We start from the raw sequence: 27,828 nt of genomic DNA on the forward strand, positions 1-27,828 counted from the left end.
CTCTCTTACAGGGATTTCTAAGTCCTATACCTGTATCTCCCCCCCCTGTTAGTCCTAGCTTTGCCTTTGGAAGACACAAAATGAACTCACATATTTTTTTCTTTGCATGCAGCAATCAGATCATCCTAAATTTTCTTTCCTCAGGGCAAATGCCCGGAATCCTTCTGCCATTTCTCCAAACTCAGTTTCCAGACCCATCACCGGGCAGGTCTACCTCAGGGGGTCTGGGCCAGGTCACTGAGGTTTCTTGTACTGAGTGCCCCCACTCCTCAGACTGTCCGACTCTCTCCAGAAGTGAAGGATGTCTACTTCAAAGACCCACATCCGGGGTGCAGCCTGAAGCTCGTGGGCTGGTGGGATAGCTTCAGCCCATTCTTAAAGACTGCCTTCCTACTATCAAGCCAGATTTTTTTAAATTATGGTAAAAAACACATAACATGAAATTTACCGTCTTGGCCATTTTTACGCGTGCCGTTCAGGGGCATTCATATTGTTGTGCAACCCCATCACCACCATCCGTCCCCAGTATTTTTTTTATCTTGCAAAACCAAAACTCCATCCCTATTAAACACTAACTCCTCATTCCCTTTTCTTCCCAGCCCCTGGCAAACACAACTCATTCTACTTTCTGTCTCTGTGAATTTGACTACTCTAGATACCTCCTGTAAGTGGAATCATACAGCTTTTACCCTTTTGCGATTGACTTATTTCACTTAACAAAATGTCCTCAAGTTCATTTATATTGCAGCGTGTGTCAGAAGTTCATTCTTTTTTAAGGCTGAAAAATACTCCATTGTAAGTTTATACTATGTGTTGCTTATCCATTCATCTGTTGATGGACACTTGGGTGCTTCCTCACCTTGACTATTGTGAATAATGCTGTGAACATGGGTGCACAAATGCCTCTTCCAGTTCCTGCTTTCAACTCGTTGGGGTATAAACCCAGAAAAAGAATTATAAAAGCTAATATTCTAATATTTTGTACTCCCTGCCGATGGGCTGGGTTTCCCTCACACTGTGTTTGTGAATTTCACTTTTTGGAAGTGTAAGACTTTCCTATAGACCTACCATCTCTACAAATTGTTCTCATCATCTCAACCTGTTGAGAGAACTAAACCTATTCTCAGAAACTGCCTGCCATTTATGTCTAATTATCATACAGCACAATAGTGATCATTTACATCATTATCCCTAAGTCTAATTAACTTGCAAGGCTCTGTGCCAAGGGCAAGGTTTGTTTCTCACAAAGCTTGGTCGCTTGTCTCCAAATTATGTCAATTAATGTGAACACCAATACAGAAAGCAGTCCCTCCGTCTCTCACACCCGACACACCCCCTCCCATTTCACCCTTGCTCCTCTCTTGTGAATCTCCACCCTTTCCTCTGAGTTTTCTTCCGTATTCCTATTTTTTTCTGAGAAATGCAAGGGATGACCTATGCTATGCTGAGGAGGGGGTAGGGTGGCAGAGACGTCAGCTCCAGCTCGCGTGGTCATAGGAGGGAAGTAGTCAGCTGACAGAAGTCCTAGTCCTTACACTGCTGAGATTGCCAAATTCCCTGATGACAGGTGAACAACGTGTCCAGAGCAGTGGGCCGAGAAGAGCCAACCTCAGTCCTCAAGACTCAGGTCCACTCTGAGAGCCAAAACCACAGAAATACTTGTGTATTTCTAAGTCAGAGAAGTGAAATACGGGAGACAATGACAAAGTCATCTGGAGAAACCTTCTAATGATGATGTGTCAAGTTCAGCATAATCGAGACGCATGCTGTTCCGGATCTGTCAGTACACAAACAGCTACCTCAGAACTTAATGTCTGAAAACAGCAACCTTGTGATTATATCTCATGAGTTAGGTCAGGTTCAGCTGGGAGAATCTCAAAGATATAAAATATTTGTATTTTGTATTGTAAAATAGAACTCTATCTGCCTAGTAGATCAATTTCATGGAAAAAAAACCACATTTCTCCAGAAAATTTGAAAACTATAAAAATGTGCAAGAAATGAAAGTCACCTATGTACTCCACTATCACTCAAAGACACCTGCTGGGAGCCAGCTGATGTATTTGAGATTCTCTACATAAGACTGTGTATCTTCAATCCATAAGATTGCTTAGGCTTCAATAGTCTTCAAATACATCTTTAATAGCTATATGATAGCCACGCTGTAGAGCTACCATAATTTATTTAACCATTCCCCTACTTAGAACATTTGATCGTTCCTGATTCTTACTTATTTCATGATATATACACACATATGTATTGCATATATATAATATATATGTATTATTTATGAATAGCCTTGTCTATACATCTTTGCATTATTATTTGTTCTTAGGAGACATCATAGAGTCAGAGTACAGAAACGCTTCAAGGCTCTGGAAATGTATTGCCAAGCTGCCTTTCCAAAAGGGTGCACCGGTTTTTACTCTCACCCACAGTAAGGTGGCTCACTGACCCTGTCGCCTCAAAAAGAACACTTGGGAAAGCTCAATTTCTTGTTAGTTGGCACATTGGGACCTTCCTTCCCTCTCCCTGTTTTAAAGAGCGAGAGTTCAGAAATGTGACTTCACCGAAATTCTCCTTTACTCTCAGATTCCTTGGGAGGGGTGGGGGGGGCGGGGCGGAGAAGAGACTTCCATGACCAAGGTGCCTTCCAAACTTGAGGTTTGGTATTTTCACCATCATCACTGGCACCGGATTGCTCGAGCCTTGGGGCAATAAGGCAGACGAAGGAAAGAATTCTAGAGCTCGCTATTCTGTAATACAGGCTTTGATTAAGAAAAAAATAGGTGGGAAACAGGTGTAGCTGGGAGCAGAGGCTTGGACAGGCAGCGCACTGCCACGCAAGCTGTCACACCCCGCCCGCGGTCCGCCCGGGCTTGGTTACAGAACCCGGGAGGGAGCAGGAGGTGCCTGCGGCGGCGGGGCCGGGGATCTGGGCGCCAGCGACCCGCGCCCACTCCGCGGGACCACGCGATGGGCGGGGGCACCCGGGCCGCGCGCCCAGCCCGGGCGGCGGGGCCAAGTTTGCCACGCGGTCTCGGCCGACTCTCCGGTTACCTGAGCCGGCAACCACGTCAGCGCCACATCATCGGGGCCTTTTATATTGCGGGGAAACAGGAAAGGAAGGAAGAAAAACCTCTCCCGGGCGAGCCAATCGCAGGCAGACGGCGCCGCCGGGGAGCTCGGAGGGCGCGCGTGGAGGAGTGGGCGGTGGGAGGGGGCGGGGCCGGGTCTGTCCGGGGCGGGGCCGGGGCGGGGCCGAGCGGCGGCGGGGCGGCGGGCCGCGCTCTGGCGGGTCTGCGGCGTGGGCCTCTGCTGTGGCGGCGACGGCGGCGGCGGCGGGGGAAGATGCTGCAGTCCCTGGCCGGCAGCTCGTGCGTGCGCCTGGTGGAGCGGCACCGCTCGGCCTGGTGCTTCGGCTTCCTGGTGCTCGGCTACCTGCTCTACCTGGTCTTCGGCGCCGTGGTCTTCTCGTCGGTGGAGCTGCCCTACGAGGACCTGCTGCGCCAGGAGCTGCGCAAGCTGAAGCGGCGCTTTCTGGAGGAGCACGAGTGCCTGTCGGAGCAGCAGCTCGAGCAGTTCCTGGGCCGCGTGCTGGAGGCCAGCAACTACGGCGTGTCGGTGCTCAGCAACGCCTCGGGCAACTGGAACTGGGACTTCACCTCCGCGCTCTTCTTCGCCAGCACCGTGCTCTCCACCACAGGTAGAGGCCCGCCGCCGCGCCGGCCGCCGCGGCCACTCTGCTCCCGCGCCCCGCCTCCCCCCTGCCCCGGGCGTCCGGGCCCTTCTCGGCGCCCTCCCGCGGTGCGCACACCCCGCGGAGCCGGAAGCCGGCTTGGTGGCCACAGGACACGCCTTGGGTGTTGCCGCCCGTAACTCCGGGGGAGTGGTCCCTAACGCCTTCGGCCTCGGTGGTTACAGGGGCTTCACGGGCTGCGTCCCGTTTTTCGCGGTACCCTACACCTGACTGTCCGGTAGGAATCTGGAGCATCCCGGCCGCCGCGCGGCGAGGCGAGGGGATGCTGGAAACTAGCCACTGCTCCGAGTGCGCTCACCCTCCTCCCGACCCCATCCCGCAGGCCCGAGGCTGCGCTGAAGGGTCACCTTCCGGAGGGTGCCCTGTCTTTTGGTGATGCATAGATTTCTTGGCTCTTTGCTGTTGTGCGGGCGGTTGTAGGGGTAGCCGAATGACATCACTCTGCTCTTCGCAGGTGACCTCTGTCTGAGCGGACAGGCGGATCCGGTTTCTTTTCGGAGTAGGAGGATGGGTGAGGGAAGGGAGCATCCGATCGCCTGGATCTGGCAAAATGGGGGCACCCTGATTCAGCAGTTTTTTCAACTTAACTTTAGGTGTGCGAGGCTACCCTTAAACTTCGCAGCGACACTTCCCCCACACTACTCACCCCGCAGGACGCTCACGAATGGAGGAGCGTCCTCGGTGAGGGCGGAGGCCGGCGGGTGCCCCGGGCGCCTTTACTGTGCCGGATTAGATGAATGAAGGATGAATTTTCCCAGCGGCTGAGTGAGGCACATACACTTGGTTGGACTTATTTATGAATTGATATTTGAACCTTGGCAAGTATCTCAAAGAACGTTCAGAGAAGTCCCCCTTTTTTTATCCAGGAGATCAAATCTTTCAACAGTCCATCTTGGCTTGAACAAGGTCACACTGTTTCTAGTTACCGGGGTAGTCTTGGAATCTGCGCCCGTGTGATCCGCCCCCACCCCCACCCCCACCCCCACCCCCACCTCCACCTCCGGAGCAGGTGAATCAACTTTGTGTTGCAACAATTCTTCCTTCACTCCACCCCCTCGGCACCTCTCAGGGTTTATTTGTAATCCCCTTGGGCTAAACCCAGTTGATTGTTTTGGTAATAAGTGGTACTGAGTAATAGTACATTTTCCATATAGATCCTGTAAAACGATGATTTAGAAGTCTAGGGTGCATTCCTAAACTGCAGTAAACGGAATTCTAGCTTGCATCGTGATATTTTAGAGACGATGTTAAGCTTAGCGCTAAACACGACGTGCGATCTTTTCAACTTTGCCAACACCAGTCTTTAATTTTATTTGGGGCTGCTTCCATCGTCTTTAGTGGGCTCCCATCCTCAGGCCATTTAGAAGTCACCATGCTTTTCCTTTGAAGTACATTTATTCTAAATTGAAAATCATTCATTCTCTGCAGCACTGAGGTTTCCACCAGGCTACAGAAGGTCTCCAACTGGGTCACGGTGTTGAGTAAACATTGTGAAGAGTAATTACCACTTTTAGTGTTTTCTAAGTAATGGTATTTAAAGACAGAACCGGATAAAAACGATGTTATGAGGAAAAGAATGTGTTTGCTTTTACTGGGTGGGTTTTTCCATGACTGGCACTCCTTATGCCTCATCTCGTCTATGCAGCCAATTAAATCTCAAAAATAGGAATTTACATCTTGAACAGAGAGTTACTTACCAGGTTCCCTCTCCTCCCCTTTTTTAAAATTAGGAAAACTGCAGTTTCTGTTTTTTTTTTTTTTTTTAAGAAAGTGGGGTTAGATGTCTTATTATTGGTATTTATATTACATTGTAGTTCCCAAGAAAGTCTGTTTTCATGCAAAACTAAAGTTCATTTAGGAAATTGGTGCAAGGGGCACTTAAGGATACACCAGATGAAAAATGTGCCCCTCGGTTTGTAAAGTTAGGAAGTCAATGAATTCTCGTCATTGGTAGAATTGACTATTAATTCCAGTAGAGTTCCGGTAAGCTTCAGAATTCTCTACATCAAAGATACTCTTCTACTGGTTTTGTGTTGACCCAGGATCTGGCCCATTTTGATGTCCCAGGTGGTACCAACACACTGGTGTGATGGCAGGGGGGGGGGTTGTCAGACAGTTTGTTGAATGAAGCCAGTCTGCTTCATTACTAGAAAAATATTTTCTGGAAAAATACCAGACAACTTGAAGTGGAATTGTGGTTCGTGCTTCTCTTTCAGGGAGCTATAAGGCCTGCTGTGGTTTTGTTTGTTTAACTCTTCTAGCACTGTCGATGGCAAATCACTGAGCTATTGTCCCCTGTCTATAAGGGCAGTCAGCCCTGGCTTGCCCAGAGCCGTAATGGTGGGCATCACAAATTTGCTGTTCTTTGTAGAAATCACTGTAACACAGGAACGCGAATGGGCTTATGAGAGAATGTTTTCATCTCAGAGAGTACAGCTCCCATTTCTGTAAGGAACTGGTAAAGTCTTCACGGTCTCTTTGGAGGAAGACTTAGGTTGGTGATGCAGGGATGTTGTCTTCAATCTCTGCTCTGCCAAGGACTCTGTGAATTATTTCAAACAACCAAACATCTCTTTACTTCTCTTGGATTAAAAAAAGATACAGCAACACCTACGTGGGAACTGTATGGGGACGGAAGGGGAAAGCTCACTACACTTTTGCCTTTCCAGAGGGAAGGGCTGGATAAAGACAAAAGGAGGCGTTCTAGACTGAGGTATTTCCTATAGAACTTTGATACTGTGGGGTTTTTTTGAAGGATGAAGGAGCATCTAGGTGACTCTTGGGAAGTAAGAAATAATTAAGAACAATTTGTCATGTCTGTGTACTGTAAGTTTTCTTCTTCATGCATCCCCCTAAGCAGGGTTCTATCATGCTGATGTTTGGTAAAAATACAGTTTTGTGTATTACTTCCTTTTGCTGCGTTGTAAGTAGGGGTCCAGATGATGGCTCAGTCCCGCTTGCTGTCAGCTGTCGGCTTGATGCCTGGTAGCAGGATGCTGCCTTCTCCCTTTTTACGAAGAGAGGTTTTAGAACTGTTATCTAAAAGTGCTCAGAGGGGCGCTGGGGTGGCTTAGCTGGTTAAGGGTCCAACTCTTGATCTCAGCTCTGGTCTTGACCTCAAGGTCATGAGTTCAAGCCCCGCACGCCCCGCATTGGGCTCTGTGCTGGGTGTAGAGCCTATTTAAAAATAAACAAATAAAAATAAAGTGCTCAGAAAAGGAACTTCATTTGGCTTGTTTTACAGTGGCTTAGCTTCATCAGGCAGAGAGCTACTACAGCACTGGCTCTTTTCAGGAAGAGAGGTGGGAGAAGGAAATGGGGGGTGCCAGGTTAACCACGAGTTTTCAAACTTTTCAGTTGGGGAAACGGGTCATTGTTCACAACAAGTACGTATTGAGCTTTTGGAAGCGAATAACAGTGCGCCGATGATGGCTTCTGGGCCAAATCTTTACACCAGCAGAGTTGAGTCTTTGTGACAGAAGCCACTTGTGTCCACAGAACCTAAACATTTACTGCTTGGCCTTTTGCAGAAAAAGTTTGCAGAGCCCTGCTTTAAAACTGAGACTTGAAAGGACCTCGGAGTGAGGGGTGCTAAGTGCCACTTCCTTTTGGAAAACTTTCTCTAAGACAGTTTAGCATCTGAGACTTCCTGGTGCTGTGTTTTCAGTGGTGTGCGGCAGTTAAGGTAGTTGCTACCATCCCAACCACTTCCAAAGAAAATGATTGGTTTTATTTTGGTTTGTTTTTTTTGAAGATTTTATTTATTTATTTAGTTGAGAAAGAGAGCATGAGTAAGAACGCACAAGCAGGGGGAGCAGGGGCAGAGGGAGAAGCAGACTCCCCACTGAGCAGGGAGCCTGATGTGGGGCTCGATCCCAGGACTCGGGGACCGTGACCCAAGCCAAAGGCTGCCGCCCAACTGACTGTGCCACCCAGGTGCCCCTCAAAGCAAATGATTGTTTATCAAGTTGGATATCATCACTAGTTTCTGGTCCAATCTGTGACACTGCCTCTTTTTTTTTTTTTTTTTTTTAATGCTGACAAAGCCACACCTCACATTAGAATTGCCTCATGTAACGTGTGTGCCAAATGCTGCATTATATCTGGAACAGAAATGCCAAGGAGGAAAGAAATCCCACCGGAAACAAGCAGACTGTCAGCTGGAAGAGATCTGAAATCCCACGTGCTAAAGTTTGCACTGTCTTCACAGGCGAGCCTTTGGTCTTGGTTCTGAGCCTTTATGTTTCATTCTAACAAATTCAGTTATCTGGTTTGAAGAAGGAAAGGCACAGCGATGGGCAAGCCTAAGGGAAAGGTCGTAAAAGACAAATACTTTAAAAATCAGAAAAATAAAGTGATATTTTGAAAAACAAACTTGAACACGTTATGTATAGACCTATCTCGAGGTATAGGTGTCATTATCCTCACTTTAGAGGCCGCAACTTAAATTTAGGTTGCATGACCTTACCTAGGTCACAAAACGAGCAGTGATGTAGCCTTGATTTGAATCCAGATGTGTCTGAGTTAAGACTTAGCTTGAAATTTGCATAGCGTCCAGGCGTAGGAGGTTGTTACGGGCTGGATGTGTCTCCAGAACTCATACGGTGAAGTCCTCACCCCATGCTTCAAAACATGACTGTGTATTTGGAGACAGGGCCTTTAAAGAAGTGATTAAACTAGAACGAGGACACAATGAGAAGGTACCATCTGCAAGTCCAAGAGGGAGGTCTCAGGAGACACCACGCCGGCCAGCACCTTGATCTTGGACTTGCAGCCTCCGGAACCATGAGAAAATAAACTGCTGTTGTTCAGGCCCCCTAGTCTGTGGAACTTTATATGGCAGCCCTAGTAGACTAACACAGAAGTACTGTTTTCTGTAGGTTTTTTTTAAGTTGCACTAAAACAAACAAAAACAAATATAGGAGCACAAGAAACAAATTTTTTTATTTTTTTAGGTTTTATTTATTTGAGACAGGGAGAGAAAGAGCAGGAGTGGTGGGCAGGGTCAGAGGCAGAGGGAGAAGCAGGCTCCCCACTGAGCAAGGAGCCCAACATGGGGCTCTATCCCAGGACCCTGAGATCAAGACCTGAGCCAAAGGCAGACCTTCACCAACTGGGCCATCCAGGTGTCCCCAAGAAGCAGAATTTTTATGTCTTTACCATTGCAACCAACAACTTCATATGCACGAATAAGACATCATCGTTTTAGAATACAGTAGAATAATTGATACCCCTGAATTATCAAGGATAATACTTGAATATGCCTCTGTTTAAGAAGGCAGAGAAATGTGTAATAAATCCTAGAAACATTTCCACCCAGTGATGGTCAGAGACAGTATGTCCTAGTGCTGATTGTGTAAGCCCATCCCTGTCTGTAAAACATCAGTGCTTTAGCATTCTGAAGGGTTTTTTTTTTTCAACATTATATATTTGCTGCTATCTCTGCCTATTTTATGGCCCTTGGAACATACTGTTGCTGTTATAAATGACAATAACTTGAAAGAAATTATGTGTTTGCTTTTATGACTTAACTGTAAATCTTGTCAAGAATATAATTTCCTGTGGTCCCAGTAACCTAGTGGGAGATCTGGTGCCTTTCAGGACAAGCTGTTTTATAACACTGCTCCCTGGACTGCTGTTGGTGGGGAGAGCGTCTGCCGTCCGTAGCGCAGAAGAGAACTCTAAGTATGGAGCATGTGAAATTGCTGGTGCTTGATTGTTTCTTGTTGTTTTAGATTTTATTTATTTATTTGACAGAGAGAGAGAACACAAGCAGAGGGAGTGGGAGAGGGAGAAGCAGGCTTCCCCCTGAGCAGGGAGCCCGATGCAGGGCTCGATCCCAGAACGCCGGGATCACGACCTGAGCCGAAGGCAGATGCTTAATGACTGAGCCACCCAGGCGCCCCTGATTTTGACCCATACGGCGATTTCATGTGGTTCAGCTACCTACAAGTCATTTCGGGGACAGAGAGACTGTCCCTATCCTATCCTCTCTTTGGCATAGAATTGCACTGTGCTAGATTTTATTCTCAGGAGACATCATTTGATCCCAACTGTAGCCAAATCCATGGGCTGCCGGAGTGTTTAACTTCTCTGCTGACTGAGCCGCGATCACCTTGTCTGTTACCAGTGGGAGCTAAGGGTTTTCCCCTTATCAAAAAGCAGGCAGCTTTGGGGGTGTCCTCTAGTCTCCCAGACTCGGGTCGTGCTCTGATTCTTTATTTATTCTGGGCGGATTCCTTGTCCTCAGAGTTGCAGGCCACTCTCTGTGGCCAAATGAAGGTCAAAATGAAGGTCAAAATGAAGACTGGGGTCAGGTGGGATTTGGAGGCATAGAGGAAGTACCGCTGAAAGGACTGTGATTCTGTCCCTGAACGAGAGTCAGACCAGCCGTCTTGTGTTTTCTAGTTGTATGCATGTTTCCATTCTTTAATCTGTGAAACAGAATCAGTTCTTATACCAGAGAGATTAATTGGGCTGTGTTTGACACTGGCAGTGTTTCCTCACCAGCTACCGTCTGCCTGCTTCCCCGATCAGATTCTAACTGCTTGCATTGGGCCCTCTGGCCAGGGTTGACTTGCTTTGTGAATCGAAAGCCTGCATTCTAAAGCCTGTGCAGCTTCGGTTGTTGGTACCTGGTGATGAGCTTTAGGCAGAAAGCTCCCCAGGGACTCAGCGACCCAGGTGATGTAAAGTCAACATGAACATGGTCGGTGGGTACAGAGCAGGGCAAACAAAAACACATGATAAAAAAGTGCTCGTTCTTATTTCTCCGAGTGTGGTCAGTGGATTTCAGGTTAGAAATCAGAATTGAAGTATAGACTTGTCGAATCACTGTGTTGTACACCTGTTAGTAATGTAATGTTGTGAATGTTATGTGTCAGCTGTACTTCAACTAGAAGGAAGGGAAGGGAAGACAAAAGGGAAGGGAAGGGAAGAGGGAAGGGAAGGAAAAAGGAAAGGAAAAAAGAAGGGTTGGAGGCGTAATTATAACGCTCATCCCTTATGAATGCTTAGGTGGCATGGGGACCCAAGTTAGGCTGTTTACTCAAGGTGACACCTTAGCCTCCTCTCCACTCAGCTTTATGGAAGCTTCTTGAGATTTAGTTGGGCTCTGGTTTGAGTCTGCAACATAGTCTGATGGAGACCTTTCGTCCAAGTGTGCACGGAGGAGGGGGGGAGCTGGAGAGGCGCCCATATCCCAGGGAAGAGTGCCGCCCTGGGGCATGCACGGGTCTGGGGGCTGCACAGAAGTGGGCTCTGCTCCCTGTCTCCCCACACCCATATGCCCTTTGTTCCAGTTCTTTCTCCCCTACCTGCTCATCCCTTGACACCTTGTATTCCACCTTATGTTGGAATATTCCATTCTTCCTGTTACAGCACTTACCACCTTGAGTGATTTGTTTTCATGTCTGTCTCCCCAAAACAGAGGTCTTGAGAATGAGCGCTGTCTTGGCCTCATGTCGCATTCCTAGCACTTAGTAGGTCTTCAATAAATGCAAAGGAAGGAATATTTCTTCCTGTGTCTGAATCTATTTCCTCTTCTGTAAAAGGAGGAAATTTCTAAAGATGTTACTCATTTTCAAGGGCTCTTAGATCTAATCTCTTTGTCTTGATAAGGAAAGAGGCCCACGTTGCTTCAATAATTTCTGCAGGTATTTATGTAAAGACCGTTCTGGGTGCCTCATATACACACTCAGTACACGGGAAGGCCCTAAGTGATCTAAAGAGAGGGAGAGGTGTGCATTCTTGAGCAAGTATTTATCGAGCACTTAGGTTCACCAGGTACTGCTCCAGGCCCTCAGGGATCTTGACTTCCTGGACATCTATCTACTAGGAGGAAGGACTGACCGTAAATAAGATGACTAAGTGGGAGAGAATCGAAGATCCATCTTGGGCTCTGCCCCGTGGTTCCTGGCACAGAGCTCCTAAAACCTTGTAAGTCCCTGATTAGAGCACCAGGAGAATCTTTTGTTCTATAAGGCAGCTCTGTCTGTGCTCCAGGATGGGGGGCTGGTCACCAGACAGACCAAGCCATGCTTAGAAGCTTGGAATTTTCAGCCCCGCCCTCATCATCCAGAGAGGGGGAGGGGCTGTAAATGCAGTTAACTCTCTGTCATGTCATCATGAGGAAGCCTCCATAAATACCCCAATAGCACGGGATTCGGGGAGCTCCTAGGTTGGTGAACACATCCACACTCGGAGGTGGACACACCCCAACTCCACAGGGGCAGAAGCTCCTGCACTTGGGGCCCTGCCAACCTCGCCCTATGTATCTCTGTCCCTCTGGCTGTTCCTGAGTTACATCCGTTTAGGATAAACTGGTGACCTAGCGAACAGACTGTTTTCCTGAGTTCTGTGAGCTGCTCTAGCAAATTCATTGATCCCGAGGCAGGGATCGTGGGAACTTGGATTTACAGCTGCAAAGTCAGAAATACTGCTGACAGCCTGGACTTGACGGGTGTCTGAGTAGGGCAGTCTTGTGGGACTGAGCCCTTCACCTGCGGGATCTGACACTGTCTCCATGTAGATCGTGTGTGAATGGGGTTGAATTGCAGGGTGCCAGCTTACAGCTATCTGGGGAACTGTTCTAGAACAGAGTCTCCGAGTTGGAGGTGCGGCTAGAAAGCCATCATGGCTGGAGCTGAGTAAGACAGCGCAGGACAAGGTCAAGGAGAAGGGAAGGGGACAGATGGGGCAGGATGTCCTCGACCACTTTTCTCTGAGTGAGGTGGAAAGCGCCGGGAGAGTTTGAGCGAAAGGGTAATGTGATCTGACCCCATTGTTCTACCAGGTTTGCTCAGGCTGGTGTTGGAGGGCAAAGGTGGAAGCCGAGGGCCCAAAGCGGGACATTTACAATACCCCAGATGAGGCCTGTGGGTGGCTTTTAGAGCAGGCAGTGAAGTGGGCAGTGAGAGGTGGTCAGAATTCAGATCCAAATGGATGCTGGAACCAACAGGATTTGCTGATGGAGTGGATATGAGGTGTTGGACAAAGAATAGTCAAGAACGACTCTGAGGTTTTCGGTCTGAGTCCCACCTGGAGACAGAGAAGGCCCGGGAAGGAGCGGGTTTTGGATGGAGGGTCTGGAGCTCAGTCGTGTGCCCGTCAAACTTGAGGTCACTACTGAATGTTCGGGGTCCACACGAGGCTGCGCTCCCTCTGATGTGGTGTCAACGAGGGCCGGGCTCGCCCTGGAATAGCTGTGATGTCAAGTTCCATCCCGTGCGTCATTTATCGGACTGCAGAGTTGAGGCAAGCTTTTGAGGCTTGATAACTGAACTTGGCCTTGAAGGAGAAAGAGTGTGTCCATAGGTAGAGAGGATGGAAAAGGTGTTCCAGATGGAGCAGGTGAATTCTCTGGGCCAAGTTGCCATTTGATAAATACATTTAATAGTAATTTAAAATACTTCAACTTCCAGGCTAAGAAAGGGTATCTAAACTGTAATACTGTTTTCTAAATTAGTATTACATAAGTCTGTATGGAAAACTGGGAGGTGGGGGAGAAGGATTTGCTTCTTTTTTTTTTAATTTAACAAAAGTTTATTTAGTATTTGACATAATAGTTCGATTTAAAATTTCATTATATGTAGTCCAAAGAATAACAATAAATAAATATCTTCAGTACATTTTTTAGAAGCAGCTAACATTAAATAAGTTACCAAGCAGTCTTTTCTGTTTTTCAGAAGTAGATAAGAAAAACATAATTTCTTTTTCCCCCATGAGGGCTCGATCTAAGCATTTTAGAACATTGGATCAGCTTCAAATAAACATATTTACAGTTTGTAACAGATGGTGAAATTATCATGTGACTCTACAAACCACCTGAGTAATTTTCATTTCTTCTGCTTGGTTTTAAGTTTGCTGAATTACCCTTTGGAATGATCCCATTTGAATGACATGGCTCCCAGCTAATCATTGATGATCCAAGGAGTGCCTTTCTGGTCCCAAGTACCATATTTTTGATGTCGCCTGAGCCTGTGACCAACAGGAGAGAAAGCCGAATGTTTGAAACCAGAACTGAGAGGTTAAAACACTCTTGTAGCTGAAATTCTTTAAATGTTTGAACACTGGTTACCAAGGCGTTCAATTATTTAAAGACTGTGGTTAGGGGGATTAAGTTAATTCAAGGCGCCACAGAGGCTGTCCTGCCTCTGCCTCCCTGTCACAGGGCCTCACCGAGTTCTGAGCTGGGCGAGGAGACCCTGAACCTTCCTGCCTCCCCAGGGCCAGGACACGAGCCCCGGCCACGGGCAGCCTGCACAGATGCCCCGCTCGGCGGGAGGGTGCGGATGCAGCCCACGCGTTCACACCCCCAAACAGTAGGGAGGAGCACTGCTGTGTGGACGCCAATCTGTCAAAGAAAAGAAAAGAAAAGAAAAAGAAAGAAAGAAAGAAAGAAAGGAAAGGAGAGAAAAGAAAGAAAGAAAGGAAAGGAGAGAAAGAAAGAAAGAAAGAAAGAAAAGAAAGAAAAGAAAAGAAAAGAAAAGAAAAGAAAAGAAAAGAAAAGAAAAGAAAAGAAAAGAAACCCAAGTGCTGTTGGTTGGTAGTTTCTGGATCATGACCTAAATCTACATTTGTTCTTCCAGAATCTGTGGCCTCACACCTATGACTTGTAAAGGTGATCTGAATGACGCTGAAAAGACACATTTGCACCTGAACTCGCTCTCCCAGGTTCCCTCCCTCACGTCACTTCACTGTGTTTTGTGTGTTCACGTGTGCTGGTAATCATCTCCCGCCTGCCGAGGCTGCGTCCTGTTCCCTGGGGCTGGCGGGGCAGTGTGAGCCAGGGGGCTGCTTCTGCCACCCCGTACCGTCCCCCACTCTGTGTCCCAGCCCCCGCGCACAGCCAGACAGGGGCAGGAATGGCGCAGAGCAGTATCCCCTCATAACCTGGGACAGGGATGGATTTTCCCCTCAGGAGCCGGGAACGCAGTTGTCATGATAGCAGACTGAATTGTTTGACAAGCAAAACAAAGTTGATCAGATTTTTTAATGTCTTTAAAACCTGCCATCTAAGCTCTGAGCATCGGTTCTGATAAATGTCGGGGTCAGACACGCCCCCACTCCAAGGCTCCCGGGTCATCTGTACCCTCAGAGCAATAAAGAGCCCTATAGAAGACATAGAGAGCTGCTTGTGCAAGTGAGCATTGGTATTTCCAGAAGGCTTACTTGAAACAATTAGAGTAGGTTGAATATTATTCGTAGAGTAATGTCACCCTTCCTTCCGTTCTAACATGCTTTCTTGAAAAGGAAGAGACCTGGCCCTGAGAATCGTGCATCATTCACGGTCTGTCTTACACATCTGGTTGGTAACCAGTAATTCTAATAGGCGTGATGGTTACTGAAAATCAGCGTGCTTCCCGTTGCCACCAAATGGTGGGGTTCTGACAGCATCAGGGTATGCCCACGAGAGTGAGCCCATCGCTGGATAGCTAGTGTTCGGGTCGCTGTGGGGGGGAACGACTGAGAACAGGGCTCTCAGGCACAGTTTGAGTTAGGTCCTCCTCATTATGTTTCTCCTTAATGATAGGACTTTAAGCTCCACAGTTATCAGTTCAGAAGCAAAGAAAAGAAATAAATAAAATAAAGTCTGGCTGTGCCTACACCTCGAGGAGGTCTGCGAGCTCAGCATGGTTTAATCGATGTCCTCCTGGCTTGTATGCAGGGTGGCTCTGAAAATTCTCCCTTCTGTCCAAGAGTATGATCAAGTCACCCATCCTCATCTGTCTGCTCTGTGTGTCTTAAGAGGTGGTGTATATTGGGATACACAGACCATTTATTTGTTCTCCGGTGTTTCCCAGCCCCCACTCATATCCTCATCTGTGCGATGCAGCTGGGCTAGAATCTAGCTGTGTGAGTTCCTAAAGAAACATCCTGATGTTTCACGCATTGGGCTTAGTCCTCTGTTCGCTCTCATTAAATGCCCATAGGGTCTACCTTTTCCCCAGCAGGTTGTTCTCCATTTTCCATTAAATGGACAGGTAGAGAGAGTTGTGTCTTCTAAAAGCTTTAGCAATGGAGACTTTCTTCTGGTTTAGCGCCCTTTGGTTGGGGTTGGAGGAATGGCTGCCCTGGTCCCAACAGAGGCCTTGGCCCTAAAAGGCACCTGGGCCCTAAAAGGCACCGGCAGCACAAACCAGGCAGCGTCTGCCCACGACACCGTGACAGGAAGTCCCCCTCATTGTCTGCTGCTGCGTGTGCGCCGCTGGCTCGTCCCAGAAGGAAAACACTGCTTTGTGTTCCGCTCAGTGCAAAAATGACATTTGGCTGAAGAGCTTCTTAGCGTAGGTTACTTTGTGCTCTGCCCACTCAGTTCAGGGAATGTTTTCTTTATTCCCCCAAAGGCAGCTGCCCAAAAGAATGATGCCTTTTATGATGTGTTCTGCACAAATTCACTTTTACGTGGACAGTTGCCCTGTTCCCCCTCCCCCCGCAAACATATCAGTTCTAATTTGAAGCTAATACATTTTGACATGCAAACAACCAAATTCCCTGATGATATCACAGAGAGTGTTGAATTAGTCATTTTGCCCAGGTAGCATGGTAAGGCCAGTTAATGGGCAAGAGGCTTCAAAGGGTGCATTTTTTCATAATCCTACCAATACTGGATTTTATCCTTTTTTTGAGATCAGTGCAGATGCTGCCGCTGGCTCTCCTGACAATGGTTTGTCTCCTGCTTGCTGCTTGGACTTCACGGGGGGTCTGGTTCGTGATTCCAGTAATTACTACCACTAGCGACCACATGCTGCGGGCCAGCCGCTGGGCATGCTGCTTTGTCCTTCACTTAACTGGGAGCCTCTGTTTTTCATGTGCCGATCTCAAGGTCACAGCCACTCTTTTCGGATGACTGTGGGTCTGTGCTCCTTCCCAGAAGGGGCCCCAGGTGCACTTCCTGGCCCGCATCTCTGCTTGGCCTCCAGCATTTCTTCCTCCTCAGTTCCCTTGCAAGTCAGCTCTCAGAACTTAGTTGGGGGGAGCTTGTCATCTCTGAACCAGTCTTTTCCTCTAAAGACGGGAGCCAGGAGACTGTACTCTCTCTTCTCGGAAATGTTAAGAGAGCTGGCTCCCCAGCGTCTCGTGTCCACCTGCCTTTGGCGGAGTTTCCCTGGGGGTCCCTGCAGAGGCTGGATTAGGCGTTGTGAACTCTGGTATGACTCCATATGTGAGCATTACAGCCAATACTGCTTCATTTTGTGACCCTTAGAAATCTACCCTACATTAGAAGGACTTGTCATTTGCACCCTTCTGGCAGGTATGAAACAGTAAAAGTATGTTAAAAAAAAAAAAAAGCAACACAAAAACCCTGACATTTTAAGAAGAAAGCGTCATTAGAGTATATATTATAGGGCTCTTCCCCAGGGCATTTCCCTGTAGTTCAGTACATAAAAAGCCAGATTAACGTAATTATACTTGGGAAATGTTGCTAGCCCATTTAAACCTCATGTTTGTTTTTCTGTGGAATTTAAGAAATAAATCTAATGAATCTAAGAATATTGGACTTTATTACGTTCCTGAAATCTGCCAGTTTTGTAAGAGAGAACGTGGAGTCCTATTTGATCTTCTTCTGTAGAAGAATAAACTGTGGTGCTAATTTGACCAAAATCTTGAATAATACGCTGTAAAATGGTAAATTTACTTAGTGTTTAGAGACAGTCTGAAAGGGAGACGAGTTTTGATAGTTTCCAGCGTCTGAAATTCCATATTTTGCTTTTTGGGGGTATTTTTGGTTAGTTTTTGAGGTTTGGGGAGATTAGAAAGGAGGAGTACAGAGGCACAGGACTGAATCGTTAATGGTAGGCGCCAAGGGAAAACCATCGTGGCTTTTAGGAGGGGCTGCTGGGGTGGGGTGTTAGAATACTCATCTGTCCACAGCAAATCCATAGTCTCATTTATTCACTTACGGAGTCTCTTCTGGGTGCGAGAAATTGTGGCAGCATATGTTTGGCAATGGCAATGAATAATATAAGGAGGGGACAGTAAGAAATATACACTCTATAAGGATATTTACATTTCGATACCGCTGTGAAATTTTTCAAGCTGCTCTCACTAGCACTACTTTCTTTGATTGTTAAAACATTCGCGTGTGGATAGCAGAGCAGACCTTCATCAACTGGGTTTCATAGATGTGAAATTGACCGGGGAATGTAAGTGCCTTGTTTAACCGGAAGCAGCTAGAAAGTGGCAGAATGGGGACCCAAGTCCAAATGCTCTGATGGTCCTGGGAGGACTTTGAGAGAGTTGGACGGGTTTTGAGAGAGTCGAGGAGGTTTGGTGGTGGGGTATTCCGTAGAAGCAGGGCCCACGGGATTGTTACAGCCACGGCTGCCCAGCATATGTGTCCTTCACTCTGTGAAGTGCCTCGGGTTCCTCTCTGGTAAAAGGATCACCAGAAATCTGTACTGGGGCTGATGATCCTGCGCTTACGCTTCCTTCAAATCAATTAATGAAAAGCTGAAGGAAAATCAAGATCATCGTCTCCTGGGAGCAGACAGATGCCTGATTAGTTTTTCATTTTGCCAGTGTGCCCGGTTCAGGCATCTGAATAAGAAGTGGTCATTTCATCCAGATGGAACCCTTTAAATAGGAAGAAAGGATTCTTCCCTTTCAAAGTGAAAGTGACATATTATCACCCTCATTGCTACTCAAGTAATGAGCAGCCTGGGCCCAACTCCAAAAGAAGAAGGTGTAGATGTCGTAATTCTCTGGTCAAACCTGCCCCTTGTATAGGCCAGTGCTTTAAGATGGAATTATCTTGGGGGGAGGGAACAGTAGGCAGGGCACAGCGGACTTTTAGGACAGTGAATTTACTCCATATGATACTGCAATGATGGATGCCTGTGATTACACGTCTCTCCACACCCACAGATCGTACAGCACCAAGAGTGAGCCCCAATAGAAACTATGGGCTCTGTGTGATGATGGGGTGTCAGTGGCAGTCCATCGATGATAATAGATGCACCCCAGTGGAGGGGGTGTTGATAATGGGGGAGGCTGGGGATGAGTGGGGGCAGGTGTATGGGAACTCTCTGTACCTTCTGCTCAATTTTGCTGTGAATCTAAAACTGCTCTAAAAAAATAAAAATTTTTTATTTTTACAGTTTTTTTCAAAACTGTAATTCTCATGACAGCTGACAGGTAAATACCCATTTTTTTTTCTATTTCAGGAACCATTTTAATATGGTTAATAGCACTTCTCAGCCTTTGAATGGGAAAAAAATATATCTTTTCCATGGAAATGTTTGACATGAATATCGGCATAGGTGGGAGTAGCCCAGCGTACCCCTGAGGGTGTGTTCAGCCTAGCATACTCAATAACTACTGACATCTCACCAAAACAAAAGCCACATTTAGTGTTCATTCAAGCCACAAATATCTTTTGTGTTCCCACTGTGAGCCGGCCTCTGCTAGGCTGGAAACATGGGAATAAACAGAGCAAATATACGCCTTGCCCAAGGGGAACCTGGCTCCAAGACGGTCACATTTTTGTTGCTTTTCGTACTTTTAAGTGGTTGAATAAAACAGGAAGTTTAACCCAGTAGAATATCACAGCTGTGTGTATTTTATTTGAAATTTTGATACTTCTTCCCATGTGATCTGGTTAATAATATGTCAGTGAGGCACCAAACCCAGGAACTTGGGTTTTTGTTAAAGATTAAGCTATGGATTTGATTCTGCCAAGTGCAATTCATTTACTCTCTCATTCACTCACGCGCTCTTTAATACTTCCATAAAAAAGCCTTTCAGGCACCTGTTTGGTGGCAGGCACATTTTTAGGTGCCAAGGAGCATCGGGGAACAATGTAGATCACGATTCCCACCACGGAATGTACATCCTAGAAGGGAAGAATGACAGTATTATCAATATAAGTAAATAAAATACATGCTAAGGGAAAAAAATAAAGCAGGGAAAGGTGACGTAGGGTTTGAATTGAGGGGATCATCGGTATTTTATAGAAGGTGGCTTGTGTAGGCTTCTCTGAGTTAAGGAAGTTTTTCATAAAGACCTGAAGTCAGTGAGTAAGCCCAGCCAAATGGATAGTTGAGGAAAGACCATTCCAGGCAGCAAGGACAGCGTGTGCAAAGGCCCTGAGTCAGGAGTGTGCCTGTCATGGAGCTAGGAGGCCAGTGTGACTGGAGCTGGGTGAACAGCATGATACACTAGCTGATGAAGTTTGAGAGATGTGATGTGGGGTCATATCGTGTAGGACCGTAGGGGCCGTAATGAGGACTTTGGGTCTCATTGTGAGTGAGAGACTGAACATCGCTGGAGGATTTGAGGCAGAAGAGGAATACAGTCTGACTTGTATCCTAAGGTCGCTGTGCTGCTCTTTGGGGAACAGAGTATAGTAGGCAAGACAGACCAGGAAGACCTGTTGGTAGACCATCAGTGTGGTCTTCAGAGAGATTTCCATGGCTTAGACCACAAGAGTAGAGTGGGGGATGGTGAGAATCGGTCAGATTCCAGACATCCTTCAATGGTAGAGCCAACAGGATTTGCTGATGGATTAGACAAAGGTGAAAGCAAGGAAATCAGAAGAGAGAACATAACCGTAGGGCTTTTGGCATGAGCCACAGCGAGATGGAGGTGCCACAGGCTGAGAGGGGACAAACCCAGAGAAGCAGGTTAGGAGGTGGTGAAGGAGCCCCAGGAGCTCTCCTGGCCATGCGGTAGTTAGGTGCCTTGGGCGGGGCAGCCAAATGGAGACACTGAAGCAATGGTTGGTTGTGTGAGTCTGGGCAATGCAGTGTCACAGGTCAGGAAGAGGAGGGATTGATTGAGACGCCAGACAGGCTATTGGTGATGTCGTGGGAAAGCCAGATGACTGCCATGGCCCGGAGGACAAGCAATCAGTAATGGAGATGTTTGGATGTCTGGCTCAGTTGGTTAAGCATCTGCCTTTGGCTCGGCTCATGATCCCAGGGTCCTGGGATCGAGTTCCGCATCTGGCTGCCTGCTCAGCAGGGAGCCTGCTTCTCCCTCTGCCCCTCCCCCCTGCTTGTGCGCGTGCTCTCTCTCTCTAACAAATAAATAAAATCTTTAAAAGAAAATAATGGAGACATTGCGAGGAGGTGTGTGTGAGTGGTGTCAGATGCCGCTGGTGGGTCAGTGGGTGAAGGCTGAGACTGCCATGAAGATTTAGCAATGACAAGGTCCTGGGTTGGTGGGGGTAAAAGCCCAATCTGAGTTCAATTCAAAAGAAAATGAGAGTGTCCTTAGGTCGGTGTGTGAGTAAATAAGCTGTGGTCCATACAGAATGGATGGATTTACTCATCACTAGAAAGGCCATGGAAAGACTTGGAGGAACCTTCGATGCATATCGCTAAGTGAAAGAAGGCAAACTAAAAAGGCTGCGTACTCTATGATTCCAACTATAACATTCTGGAAAAAGCAAAACTTATGGGGACAGTAAAAACAGCAGTTACCAGGGGTTGGGTGGGGTGTGTGTGTGAATGAGCAGAGCACAGAGGAGTTTTAGGGCAGTGAAACTGGTCTTCATGACATTCCAATGGTGCATACATTTGTCTAAACCCATAGACCGTACAGCACCAAGAGTGAACCCCAGTGTAAACTACGGACACTCTGGGAGATGATAATGTGTCGGTGTGAGTTCATCCACTGTCACAAATGTCCTCCCCGGGCGGGGAGCGCTCCTAACGGGGGAGGCTGTGCATGTGTGGGCAGGAAGTATATGGGAACTCTCTGTACCTTCTGCTCAATTTTACTGTGAAACTAAAACTGCTCTAAAAAGTAAAGTCTATTTAAAAAAGAAAAAGAGAGAGAGAGAGAGGTGATAAACTGAAGGCAGGAGGTCGATACTGGTTTCCAAGGAACAGAAAAATGGGTGGTATCTGGGAGGGAAGTGGCGGTTGGGAGAAGGGTCAGTGTGTTTATATAAGACAGGACAGTTAACAGTGTTTATGGAAAGCAGGCAGACTTGCTGGCTTGTGTCCTGGGCTGGGTGAGTGGGTCCCCAGACCCCCTCTCCTGGGGAGAGCTGGCCTCAGAAACGCAAGAGAAGGGCTGGGGGTCACTGGCACAAGTGGGGAGATGGGCCAGTGCATTCTTGTGAGAGCTTTTTTTTTGTGGGTTTCTGTTTTCTCAGTGAGAGGACAATGTTAAGGAGAAGTAGAGACAAAAGGACTTGGACAAATTCACCGATCTTCACCAATTTTCTGCACATCTCTCAGTTTTCACCATCATTTCTTCCAAGCTAACCTCTGAGCTCTTCCAAATCAAAATTTCCGCTTGGTGGCGGGTGTTCATCTTTTCTTAAACACAGAATTATCACACTTTCCAGTGGGATCTTCCTGGCTGCGGTGTGTTTCCCAGGGCCTGGCCAGTGATGAGATTCTCATCTGTATGAAACCTATACCACAGGAATTCTGCTTTTTTAGAATGTCATGTCCTTTTGGGAGCCTCTGGATTAAAAATAAATTCAATTCAGTCATTTGACGCACAAGAAACTTATTTTACATTTTAAATGGTTCTATTTATTGGGCTGATTGGACTTAACATTTAAGGTCCCTAAAAGCAGAGATTCTCAGCAGCTGTGGGGGAGGAGAGAGATATGTAGTATGAGTACTAAGTATGATATTTTATATTTATCATGCAAATTATAGAAATTAATGCTTGATGGAATGTTCGGGGCTGTGGAAAAACAAAACTCATAGAGGGTTATCTGCCCTCCCCTAACCAGAGGAGTCAGACTCTCTGGAATGATGGGTTTACCTTGTCCTTGGGTTATTTATCCAAGGGGAGCATTGATTTTAAAAGTTAGTATAGTAGTGGTTTGGATACCCACCGCTGTTAGCTTACATGTCTTAAGTAGTAAAACAAAGCCATGGAGTGTCTGATTGAGATGCTTTAAAGTGGGGAGACCGCCCCATGTGCCTCCACGTCCCCTGACTCTGCAGCGTGCCTGCCCCCTAAACAGGGGAGCTCATGACAGCTGTTTCCTGATGTCACACTAAGCTGTGGGTGGGTTAGCAAAAGAAGAAAAAGTGACTCTCTTCTCTCTGCGGTGTGTGTATGTGTGTGTGTGTATGTGTGTGTGTGTATGTGTGTGTGTGTGTGTTTGATGATCAATTTCAAAAAACAAAACAGAAGAAGTGGCCAGCTCTAGAAATGATAGTTTAGCACATGCAAGAACGTTTCCCTTTCCTTAGATGGGACCAAAGCACTGCGACGTAAATGCTGTTGTGCACCAGCTTCATGAAGATTCTGGAGGCTGCCAGCCTCTGGGCCTCCTCTGAGAAGGGTCTCCTGATGGTCCCTTCCGGCCGGGCTGCCCTATGGCACAGGTGTGAGGCTGGGGGGACCCAGCTGGTGCCACGCAGGACAGGATGCATGTACCAGCCCGGCAGCCACGGGCTCGATGACTAAGCTGAGCCCTGCTCGGTAGCGTTGTTTGCCAGAAAGTAATATTTTTAGAAAGGGAGGAATTCACATGATTCCTCCAAGCAGCTTGTGCTGCCTACGTTTGGCTCGAAGGGGGAGTGTGTGTGTCCATAGAAGTGAGAAGTGGCAGATAGGTTTTTCCTGCTACCCCAGGGTAACGGCCCGCAAAGCAAATGATACTGCGCACTGGTTGGGAAGGTGACCGTAAGCCCGATGATAATTAATTGCCTCTGACCAAGAATCTTCAGAAGCCTTCTCCCCAGAGTTTTGCACCCACGTGTGTATCTACGCCTGACTCTTGGCTCCACGACTGGGCTCAGGTCCTGACGCACCAAGAGAAGAGGCGAATATGCAGGATTTGAGTTGAATATACAGGATTTGAGGTTTTCATTCATGGGACCCTGAATGGGCCAACCCACCTCTCTCTTTCCTTTTCTTTTCTTTTCTTTTCTTTTCTTTTCTTTTCTTTTCTTTCTTTCTTTCTTTCTTTCTTTCTTCCTTCTCTTTCTTTCTTTCTTTCTTTCTCTCTCTCTCTCTCTCTCTTTCTTTCTATGTAGAGTGTTTTTCACCACTCAGTTGACCCCTAATAATACACTGTTTTGCAGTTTTTAAGATGCTCTCTTTGTGTTGCCCCTTTTTTCCTTTTCCATAAGACAAGAGGAGTGCGGCTCTGGTCCTGCTTCTTTGAAGAACGTGCAGCGTTTTCTTAAAGCCTTTGGCGTATCGTGGGAGCGTCCTAGACACCTGAACATCACGACCAACACAGTCAAACTGTATTCCTGCTTTTTGGGTTGTAGATACGGGAGGGATTGACCTTCCAACTTCATGTTGCCTAGTGGAACCTCTCCCACCAGGGACACCCTCCTTTTTACCACCAAACTTCCTGCTCACTTATCTGCCAAGAATCTTTAAAGTTAGAAGAATCTCTCGTCTGACAAAGCAGTGAACATTCTCAGTGTGTTTGGGTTGAATACTTGATCTTCGTCCCAAGGGAATCTGGGGAGGGGTGTCAGTCCTCTTTAAGCTGTCCAGTTTTTACAAAACAACAGGCTGTCAGTCACCCCATGAATTTCGCATTGTGGTTTGCTTGCACGTTTGCTTGGTTTCGGTTTGGGTTTTCATTTTGTACTCCTGGGTTTTATCCTGAAAACTTTCTGCAAAGCAGTACCAAATGCTGATACCTTCTTACACATGGGCCAGGTTGGAACCCACCTGATCGAGATCCTCAGCGGAGCTCTTCCTGCCTCATTCTTGCCCTTATGCCGTGGCTGACCTGGGGCTTTGGGGATGAATGGAAAAGAGAGATTACAAATTAAGCATTTGTTGGGGGGCACTGCTGTTACTTCAATATGTTCGTTTTTCCAATGAGGATCTGCAAAGGGGACTTTGCAAATGTATCCAAAGAGAGATCTGAGTTCAGAATTCTCTTCTCCAAACAGAAAGACTGTAATCCCCCAAATGTGTGGGAAGCAACAGTGAGAGAAAGACATATGATACTTGTTTGAGGCGTTAAACATTTTTGGTAACATTTAAATAAATTGGAAACTAGTCCTTTGATAAAATATAACTTTTTTTTTCACCACGGTCAGATTTGAAAAGGCGTGGAAACACTTATAGGAAATAGCAATTGTACAGTATCATCGGTGTCAGTGTGGGTTTAACTCAGACCGGCTTATTGCAAGCTGACCAGGTAAGGAATAAAGCTGTAACTGGCATTCTTGTTGCTGAACCCTCTTAGGGACTTTTGGGAAGTCCAGCCTTGCTTTTGACCTAGCGATTAGCTTGAATTCAGCAGACTCATTATATTGATAATTTCATCTCCGTTGAAAGATAAAACAGACATGGAAGCCATTAACTATAGTTCGATGTTAATGGTAAAATGAATTGACCTTGCAAGTTACTTTCTGTTCATGTGAACTAATTTCCCCATGATGGAAATTTGGTTACATTTTACATACGTATTTTTAATCTTAGGGAGGTACCCCTGTAAATTGTTCCAAAGGAGGTAGTTTTCTGGGAAAATGTTGAGAGTAAAGGTCAGGTCTGTCTCCTGTCTGCTGGTAACAGCCTTTTAGCACTGCTCTCCTCCTGAACGATGCTGCTAGCCTTTCGTAGCTGTGTGAGCTCGCCACCTGCAAGGCTCTGTGCTGAGTTCTAGAATTAGAGAAATAAGCTAAGAGCCCCAGGGATCAAGCATATCTTAAAGAAACATGTAAACTGATCATTATAATACAAGTCACTGTACCAGTTAGGATTGCTTTCAGCTGTGGTCTGCCAAAGTTCCAGTTTGTGGTGGCTTACACTGATGGGTACGGTTTTTCTCTGGCGGTAAGGTCTGGCTATGAGCAGTTGCTGGCATTGGTCCAGCTGCTTAGCCTGGCTGGTCCCTTCATCCCAGGGGCCTTTCACCCTCATGCCAGCCCCTGGAGCTTAGCTGTCTGTAGTAAAGGCAGGAAGAAACAAAGCTCTCGCCGAACCAGGTTCCCTCCAGTGGATTCCCACTCCTATCTCCTTAGCCAGAGTTATGTCAAGCACTCAGCTCCTGGCTTCGGGGGAGGGGCAAGGGAAGGAAGTGTGCAGCTCTGCTAGCCTCTGGGTCCCGGGCGTCATTTGCTGTGGAACCATGCAGGGACCGACACGTGAGGGGCTTGGGGACAGGTCAGAGAGAGGTAAGGGAGCAGCGTGTGCAAAACCGTGGAAGTGTGAGGGGCAGAGTGTGTCCTGAGAACATCTCCAGGTTCTCTTTGAGCCAGCCCTGAGCAAGCAGAGAGACTGGACACGTGGGCACCAAGGGTTCACCTGAGTGATCTCAATCTCAATCCTTTTTCGGTGAGAGATGGTAGTGTGGGGGATGGGCAGAGTAGGAGAAAAGCGAACAGGGCTCTTTGTACTAGGGATGGATGATAAAGGCCTCATCTAAGACATCACAGGGGTGATAGAGAAAAAGGAATAAATTGGGGAAATTCTTCCAAAGTCAGTGGCTCTTGGTGTCCACTCGAATATTAGGGGGAAGGCTGAAAGATTTGGGGATGACTGTAAGGCAGCTCGTGGGTGGACAGCGGAACTGCTCTCTAACCTAGAGAATGCAGGGGCAGGCGCTGGCCAGTCCGTCTGGATGCTGGGTTAGAGGTAGCTGTGGTCCGTGGCTAGGGGGTGGGAATGGAGCCCTGGGTTTGATGGGATAGGTGGGGGCTTAGAGTATATATGGATCAGGGACTTTGGGTGGGGGGCAGGGGGTTCCTGTAAGTATTACTTGAAATTAAATGGCTGGATGGGAGTTCAGGGGCGAGAGAATGGCCCACTCACTGCACGCTAACTGGAAATCATGTCTCTATGAATTCAGTTTTACTCTTCCCTCCATTGTGCACCATTTTGTCTGATGAGCTCCTATTTTTAGCCCTTTTCCCAGAGTGAGTTCCCTTTAAAGGCTGTACTTCCTCCCTTGCTGGACTTCGCTCTCCTGATCTTACCCTCAGACAGTGATACCAGGTGAGGGGTGAATGGAGACCTGGATTTCTTAAATGGGTGTGGGCTGCCTGTTGGGTCTTAGATCAGGTGGTCAGGAGTAGCTAAAATTGCCCCACCCCTGTGCCCCCATTGCATGGGTGTGATGTGGCTGAGTCCAGATGTGGGCACTGCTTCTAGCATCATCTCCAGACAGGGCATTGTTTAAGGTCACCCAAGACCCCTCTCCACCCTTCCCCCCCAAGTCATGCTCAGTGTAGAATATTTAGAATGTGGAGGGAAAGTATAAGTCAAAGTCACCCATGGTGCCACAGTCCCAAAGAGCTATTGCATATCACATTGCTTTGCAGCAGAACCCTCACCCATCTCGGGGTTTTATGATGCGCCTCAGACAGATAGCCTCCGGACTCACACAGTCAACAAATATGTAGTAAGTGCACCCTACTTATGAGGGAGCTCTTCCGGGCGCTTAGGCTTACAACAGGAAACAAGATGAACAAGGCCGCTGTCTCGGTTTTGGTTGGGGAGGCAGTCAGCACATAACTAAGTAAGATGATGTTTGGAAACTGCAACAGGATAATGGGCTTCAGTGACTGGGAGGGCATGGAGCTACTTTAGAGAGGGTGATCTGGAAGCTTCTCTTGAGGTAGTGATACTGAGTCTGAGACCAGAAGGAGGAGGAGGTACCAGTCCTGGAAGACCAGGGGAACAGCACGTGCAAAGGCTCTGGGGTCAGAGCTTGGACTTTCTGAAGAGTAGACACAAGGCTGGTGTATCCACAGGGTGGTACTTGAGGGAGATAGTAGTGGGAAAATTTGGTCACAGAATTAGTCAGAAGCCAAATCCTGCAGAGTCTTATAAAACATAGCAAGGAATTTAAGATAGTATTCTCTTTCTAGTACTTGCAAAGAGAAGTCATTGGAGCATTTTGATTTAATGAGTGATGTGGTATAATTTTCACTATTAAAATATACAGTGTTGTAGTGGGTTAATGGTGGCCCCCCAAATTTGTGGTCCTGACCTAACCCCTGAACTCTGACCTTATTTGGAAAAGGGTCCTTGCAGATATAATTAAGAATCTTTTTTTTTTTTTTAAGATTTTTATTTATTTATTTGTCAAAGAGAGAGAGCACAAGCAGGGCTCAGAAAAAGGCGAAGGCAAGTATATTTGGGAGTCATCAGTAATTCCCAGCCCTAACTGG

At 47.0% G+C, this 27,828-nt stretch overlaps 1 protein-coding gene across 1 annotated transcript in view; it reads left to right on the forward strand.

Annotated features, from left to right (window-relative positions):
- Positions 1–3,313: 3,313 nt before the first annotated feature.
- The window catches only part of KCNK1 (potassium two pore domain channel subfamily K member 1), a 40,267-nt gene continuing 15,752 nt past the window's right edge, over positions 3,314–27,828 (forward strand). Inside the window, exon 1 of the mRNA XM_040624256.1 lies at positions 3,314–3,706. Coding sequence (XP_040480190.1) covers positions 3,352–3,706 — 355 coding nt within the window. The 5' untranslated portion in view covers positions 3,314–3,351. The remainder of the gene's footprint in view (positions 3,707–27,828) is intronic.

The sequence above is a fragment of the Ursus maritimus genome, unplaced genomic scaffold, assembly GCF_017311325.1.
Source record: "Ursus maritimus isolate PB19 unplaced genomic scaffold, ASM1731132v1 scaffold_7, whole genome shotgun sequence".
Taxonomy (NCBI): domain Eukaryota; kingdom Metazoa; phylum Chordata; class Mammalia; order Carnivora; family Ursidae; genus Ursus; species Ursus maritimus.